This window comes from Macrosteles quadrilineatus, unplaced genomic scaffold (genome assembly GCF_028750875.1).
Source record: "Macrosteles quadrilineatus isolate MER2022 unplaced genomic scaffold, UCM_ALF_1.0 Scaffold_9__3_contigs__length_116548681, whole genome shotgun sequence".
In the NCBI taxonomy this organism is placed as follows: domain Eukaryota; kingdom Metazoa; phylum Arthropoda; class Insecta; order Hemiptera; family Cicadellidae; genus Macrosteles; species Macrosteles quadrilineatus.
In genome coordinates this window covers 20,446,363-20,453,360 of record NW_026542602.1, presented here as the reverse complement: position 1 = coordinate 20,453,360, position 6,998 = coordinate 20,446,363, and the positions used below count along the sequence as shown (strand labels likewise).

General features: G+C 35.2%; 1 protein-coding gene across 1 annotated transcript; it reads left to right on the top strand.

Moving 5' to 3' along the window:
* Window positions 1-4,485: 4,485 nt before the first annotated feature.
* Window positions 4,486-6,671, top strand: LOC129003280 (sodium/potassium/calcium exchanger 1-like). Its single transcript, XM_054431570.1, has 2 exons — window positions 4,486-4,741; window positions 6,394-6,671. Exons 1-2 carry the CDS (start codon window positions 4,486-4,488, stop codon window positions 6,669-6,671), a joined length of 534 nt encoding a protein of 177 aa, XP_054287545.1.
* Window positions 6,672-6,998: the final 327 nt, after the last annotated feature.

The window sequence follows — 6,998 nt, the reverse complement described above, 5'->3', positions numbered from 1 at the left end:
CATAAGAACCTCTATTTGAAAATTCCTTAAACAAATCTCCTTTTATTGTTCTATTAAATCGTTCGATAATTGCAGCCTTTTTTTCAGATTTTGTTGAATAGTGATTTATATTATATTTTTTCATTAGCACTGAAAAGTCCTTATTGAAATATTCTTTTCCATCGTCAGTTTGCAAATGTTTGATAATATTATTATCCCTCCGGATAACTGTCTCCATAGCCTTGGTCACACTTTTTCCGGTTTTATCCTTCAAAGGCATGGCATCAGCAACTTTTGTGAAGCAGTTTATCACTGTCAGTATATATTTAAATCCCTTATTAAATTTACTGTAAGGTATCATTTCAATTAGATCCGCTTGGTATAAGTCATTAATTCCTTTTAGTATTGTATTCCTCCTTGGAAAGTTTTTCCTTGCAGGTTTGTGAATTTCAGAAACAATTTGCCATTTAGAAACCATAATTAATTTTAACATCCGTTGTACAGGTCAGTCGTAATAATGGACATCTCTGATAATTATCAATTGGTTATATAGGTCAAGGTCATTTGAAATATGTGTAAAAAAGAGGGGGGCAGTGTATAATGCCCCCCTCCTTTTTACGGGGAGGATATTGGGATAATCTAGGACAGGAAAAGTTTGGATGTATTAGGTTAATTTGTTACAATTGAATAGTGTCCAAAAGGAAGTGTATCAATACCATTTTCGAGTATATATCTTTTGTTATCATTGGATGTTAATGCAGTCTTCTCTTGCACAATTGTATATAGTCTATGGTTAAAGCTTCTGATTGTTTTGAAACTTGCAACATGAACTTGGTTTTCAAATAAACACTTTTTAAAATGTTCAAATTTGAGTTTCTTCTTCAAATATAAACTTTTGATTCCTTTTGCCTTTTTTATTACACCAATATCACTGTCAGTACTTCCAGTGTATAATTTTAATGAGTATAGCTTCGACATCAGTGCTACTACTTCTTCCAAAGGGATTCCATTTGTTTCGTCTTTGAACTTTCCTAACACCTTTTTGTGTTTACCATTGTCATAGTTATGATGATCCCTCGGGTAGTCAGAAAAGTCGAAATCGTCTTTATACATAAATGTTCGTAAATCTTCATACATATCATGAGTTTTGATCCAATAAAGGAATGCGTCGGTATCCATATATATAATTCCAATATTGTCTCTTCCGTAAAATGAAACCATCTTGTTATAATGAAAGTCGTACATGTGTGTTTTTGAAATGTCAAGTATACACATACCAACATACATAGGTCTATCCATTTTAATAGTAGTTTTGTCCATTGACACACAAACAAGATTTTCATTTATGATAATAGATGATTTAAAATTTGGTTGCCTTACAAGTTTTTCTACCTTTTTGGGATCCGATACTAACTTAACATTTTTATGTTTTCTTTTATTTTCTAAGGTCTTTCCAAATATCGCATTATTCATCAGCTTAAAAAAGTCCTTTTGGAAAGCTGATGATGCTGCAGCTCTTCTTTTTGTGTTTGAGTCAATATATGTTTTTAACCAACATGATTGATTAAACTGTAAAACACGGTGAACTTTTTTTAATTTTAGACCGAGTTCAATGGCTTGTTGGACAACCCAAAAATGGGCAACATAGCGTTTCTTGTCGTTAAGCGTCATCATCAGCTTAGGGTGTTTTCCCTCTGGTGGTATTTCGGATTTAGCTAATAGAGGTAAATCATAGTGATGATCATGAAGTGTGGATGGGTATTCAAAATCACACTCCATTATAAATCCGGTGTCGCCATTTTTTGGGATAGTTGTCACATCACCTAATAATATTGGATCAATCCATTGAAAATTACCATATGGAAGTGGGTTTGACATTGCCCACCCATATAAGTTATTAGCGTCAAAATACCCTAGATAAACTGATGGGTCCTCCTTCTTGAAGCCTGGAATGTGTTTATTATTTGCTTTTACATGTCGTGTAACACTCTGGGTAAGCCCTCCACGGATACTAGATTCAATCATGAGAACCATATCAATGTCTGTTAACAGCTGTAATGTACATTTTGTTTCTTTTAACATAGCTTGCCAAGCTAATCCAGGTGAGGTGTAAGAATGTAGTGGGTCTAATCCATAGGCCGCTATACAGGTGTTACGGAATTCCTCCATTATATCGCAAAGAAGTGTTACATCTAACTTCACATAAAAGTCACTATACTCGCCTAAGGTGTTCATTTTTAACTCGTTCCATACCTGGCAAGCATGTTGATAGTCTTCAGGGTCAATATTAGAATCATTTAACTGACTGTAAAATGCCTCAATGGGTGGCAGTGACGTCTCGTTGAATCTTTCAGGATTATCAATATAATCATAAGGGTACACTCCTTTACGAAGAACCAAATCCATTTTATCAGATGCAACAATCTTTTGAGTTTCAATAAAGTGTTCTCTTTGCAAATTAGCTGTCAATTTCTCTAAACTAGAAGCCATGAATCTAAAAGAGTCAACAAACCTTAATTTTATTTTACCCACTTTTTTCGAAAAACTTATAAATTTCTCCGTGCTTGTAGCTAAAACATCAATCGCCCCTTTGTCCCTACCTAATTCAGGAATTATGAAATGTGAGTCATATCCACTTAAATTGTGGAACACTACAGGGATAAACTTTGGTAATTTAAAATTAATGTTACACCTGTTGCAAGCAGGGCCTTTGTAAAAACCAGTCAGGTGATCATGATCACGCACACGCCTGTTGTCTTCTGTAAAACTACAGTCACAAAGGTAACATCTATCCGCACTTTCATGGAATGTCAATTCATCATGTTGAAGATTGTTCATCGGAACTACATAACTATACAGTTTTTCTACCTTATTAGCTATATCATACAGGTTATCTACAAATGTCTTAGCAGCATTTTCACCTCGATATACAAGTGGTTGGGTTGTTAACCCATACCGACGTAGATGATCTTCTTCCAAAGTTGATTTAAGCATTAAACAAAAGCTGTTTGGTTCATGAAATTGAAATTTTTTAATTTTACTTTGATCACACTCATCTATAACTAAAGGAACTAATGATGACTCAAAGTCTGCATATATAACAATTGGTATTCGATATTGTTGAGCGGTTTTGTTGAATTTAATAAAAGCTCTATTAGGGGGAGGTAATTTAACCCTTACTTCATCCTTACTATTGCAGAGACGTTGGTGGTCAAGTAACCATTCCTTACCACCCATCTGAAATGGTTTGGCAACATAGCAAAAACAACGTTTGCAAATAGTGAGTCTCATCTTCCTTTTGGATAGTTGTCTTGATAAAAGTGCATTAAAGTTTTTGATGTATACATAATGTGAGATTTTACCATTTGTGAGGAGTAAAAGATCAGTATGGTCTTTACGCTCATGAGATGTAACCTGAATGGGAAAAACATTATTAGACTCATCCAATCCATAGACATTAACTGATGAATTAAGATTCTGTTTTTCAAATCTCTTGATATCTTTTAAAGACACTGGGTAAGACAAACCTGAGAAATTATATTTATGAGCCACTTCACTATAATACCGGCTAGGTCTATAGGCATTCCTATCTTCAACAAACTTTGCTAAAAGTGCATATTTAAAACATTCATTGTCCTCATTTTGAACATTTATACAAGTTCTTGTATCAGCAATTTTTTTAGGCAGTGGAATGAAACTACTACCTCTATCACCATATCCATGTTTATGTACACGTATATCTAAACTGTCTACACTTAGCAAAGACCACCCAGATCCTCTTCCTTCATGTTCAGATATTTTAACAACAATTTCTTGTAAGCAACTGTCGACTTCAGCCTCTATATCACTGGTTACCATGATCGATTTATTTCGTGTTATAAACCCCCGCGGGGAAACCTCATTTTGCACATTTGTAAATCTAGTGTCCAAGAGCAAGCCGAATTTGATAAAATTAAGTCTGGTTAGTTCCTTTTCTAGTGTTTCTATGATAAGGGGTTTAGCTTTTAAAATAAAATCTGACAATTCATAATTGTTATTAGAAATTTTGAAATGGTTTACTATTGCTTTAGGAAATGCTTGAGCTAATATTTCTACTGACAATTGTTGGTTTGGTGGTGCATACTGTATAACTGTTGATCTATTCTGTTGCAAGAAGGGGTCTTCAACGAAATCTTCATATTCCATCGGTGCTGAAGATTCATTAGGTCTATGTAAGAGTTCATGATGAATATTTAAGAGCAATTCATCCTCAAAAGACTCCCAACAATTTTCACATTGATACATTTTTGCAGGTTTAAGACACTACTTAGAAAACTATCTACATTACACACTGCATGGTTGTATTCACAGTAATGATATGGGTGGGGCTCAGGACTCATATATATAGCACAGTGTATAACCCCCACTCCATTTTTATTCAATGAAGGGGCGTGTTAAACCCCCCACCAATGGCTTAAGTATTTTATAAATAACACCTGAAATAGGGGTTTAGCATACACATTCACAATGCCTCCTACAGACCACACATACCTTACTGGAGTAGAGCCCAGAATCTTACCGACTGATTTTGATGAAGCAGGGAATGTGGAAGAAAACAATACAGAAAGTGACGAGGACTTGCAAGAGATGCTAGAAGAACAAGTGGACGAAGAGTTTATTAATGAACAAATTCAACCCACTGAAGACACACCAATTAAAGAATTTCATTCGGACTATTGTGAAACACCAACGATTCCAGTTCAAGCAGATGAAGTTGAAAATGGTGAAAACAAACTTTGTCGAATATTACAGTTTTGTGGTAATGTTCGTAGAAGATTATCATTTAGTTCAGAGAGTGAATCATAAAACATGTAGCTATTTTATTGTTTTTTAAAAATTCTTCAGTTTGACCTTGACCTAATTGTTTGGGCACAGTATTACGCTTTAACAATATTCTATGACTGTATTGGTCTTAATTATGAGTACCTAAAATGATTTGGAATATTAACAATAGATAAGGTTTTCATAAGAAAAACTAAACATAAAATTCAAGCACATTTTATTTTTGTCTAAATAGAAAAAACAAATAATGACAAAATATAAAATATATTGTAAACAGTTTTTGTATTGAACTAATATGAAGTAAATTTTGTTTTGCTAAATAAATGCTATTTTGATTTAATTTGAAAGTCCAGGAATAATTTAAAGTTTAAGTATAAAGATAAGAGTTCAAAAACAATAGAATATATATATATATGGAGGAATTAGCCTGAGAAAGTTACTACAAATAAGTATATATATGTATATATTTTACCTTGAATTGTTAAGTTATACAGCATGGCATTGAAGAAATATAATCTTTATTGTACAATATGAACGATTAAAATGTTAAATATAACTTGGTCTAAATATATTATACACAAAACTTTAGGAACACATTATAAGGTTATGACAAATGTGTTCCTAAACCTTTACGATAAAATAGGTTGAAAAGCTCAAGGTCACTCTTTGAATGCAAAAATTGGGAACGCATTTGTTATGATACAACAAATGCGTTCCCAATTTTTGCATACTAAAGGAAAATAAAGAAAATAATAAAAACACGTTAAAACTAAAAACCAATTTACAATGTTACTGTAACCAATCCCGAAGACCGATCACGAATTAAGTAGTATCGGTGTGGTGTATTCGGGATGGTCATGCCTCTTGGTAATTTAAGGCGGAACCTGTCATTTCCTTCTTTTAAAATGACTTCACCACTAGGTGTCATCATTAGAATTTCTAACTTTTTGTTTTTGGGCAACCTATTAATTCTGGTTTTTTTGGCAATAATTTGTGGTGGACGACAGGGTCGAGCAAAGCCTGACGTCCGTGGTTGGCTGGGTAAGATCTTGTTTATCACAACAACACGGGAGGTGCTCGGTGCCGGATCAGATAAGCAAGATTTTTCCTGAGCCTGATTTTGTACAATAATTGATGGTCTTGATCTTTCAAATGATGGAGGATTTTCTGTGACAGGATTATTATTAACAATTTTAGGTTGGGCGGGTACCATCCTGCTTTTCCCCTTAGTGTGGAGGCTACACACATTGGTATCGGAAAAGCAGGATTTTTCACAGCGCTCACCTTTTTTCACCCCTTTTTGGAAAACATAAGTACATTGAGACTTGATCTTAAATGCTGCTCGTCTTTTTGCCATAAGTTTTTGCATTTTTTCAGAAGGGGTTTTTTGTGAGGGAAGGGATTCTTTTGAGGACTCGGGTTTTGCAAATAGTTTTCTTACAACAGCAGGTGCAGCAGGGAGGGATTTGGGTGGAGGTAATGGAATGGTTATTTCAGGAGAATCTATGTTGGTAATCTGGTTTGAGGATGGATTTAAATTAGGAAGAGTTAGGTTAGGTGTTTGAGGTTTTGGAGATGACTTATCTTTGTTAGGAGATGACTTGTTTTTGAAAGGAGACGGCTTATCTTTGGGAGGAGATGGCTTTTCAGGAGATTTGATAGGGGATAGTAAGGAGACAATCAAGGGAGAAAGTAGCATTGATAGGGGGGACATATTTCTTTGTTTTCGGGGGGATGACGTAGAAGACGAGGACGAGGATGATGAAGACAAGGAGTCAAAAGACGAGGATGAAGAAGAAGAAGACGATGGCGATGATGGAGGCCTAGGTTTCAAAGTGTTGGCAGCAGAAGAAGAAGGTCCAGGCTCTTGAATATTCTTGACGATAGAAGTTGACGATCCAGGCTCTGGAGAAATCTTGGAGACAGGCAGAGGCTTTGAAGTGTTGGCAGCAGCAGAAGGTCCAGAAGAAGTGTTGGCAGCAGCAGAAGAAGGTCCAGGCTCCTGAATCGTCTTGGAGACAGTACATTCTTTCCTTATTTCCCCATTCAATGCCTGGAGAAGTTTGGACCTTTTCACTCCAGCCACCGGCTTCATCGGCTTAGTGGTCTTTCTGAAGCAGGGGTCCATGGCTCTTCTGCAGGCAGGCAACAGAATGATGTTATTAACCAAAATGCTCTCACATATATACCCACTCCAA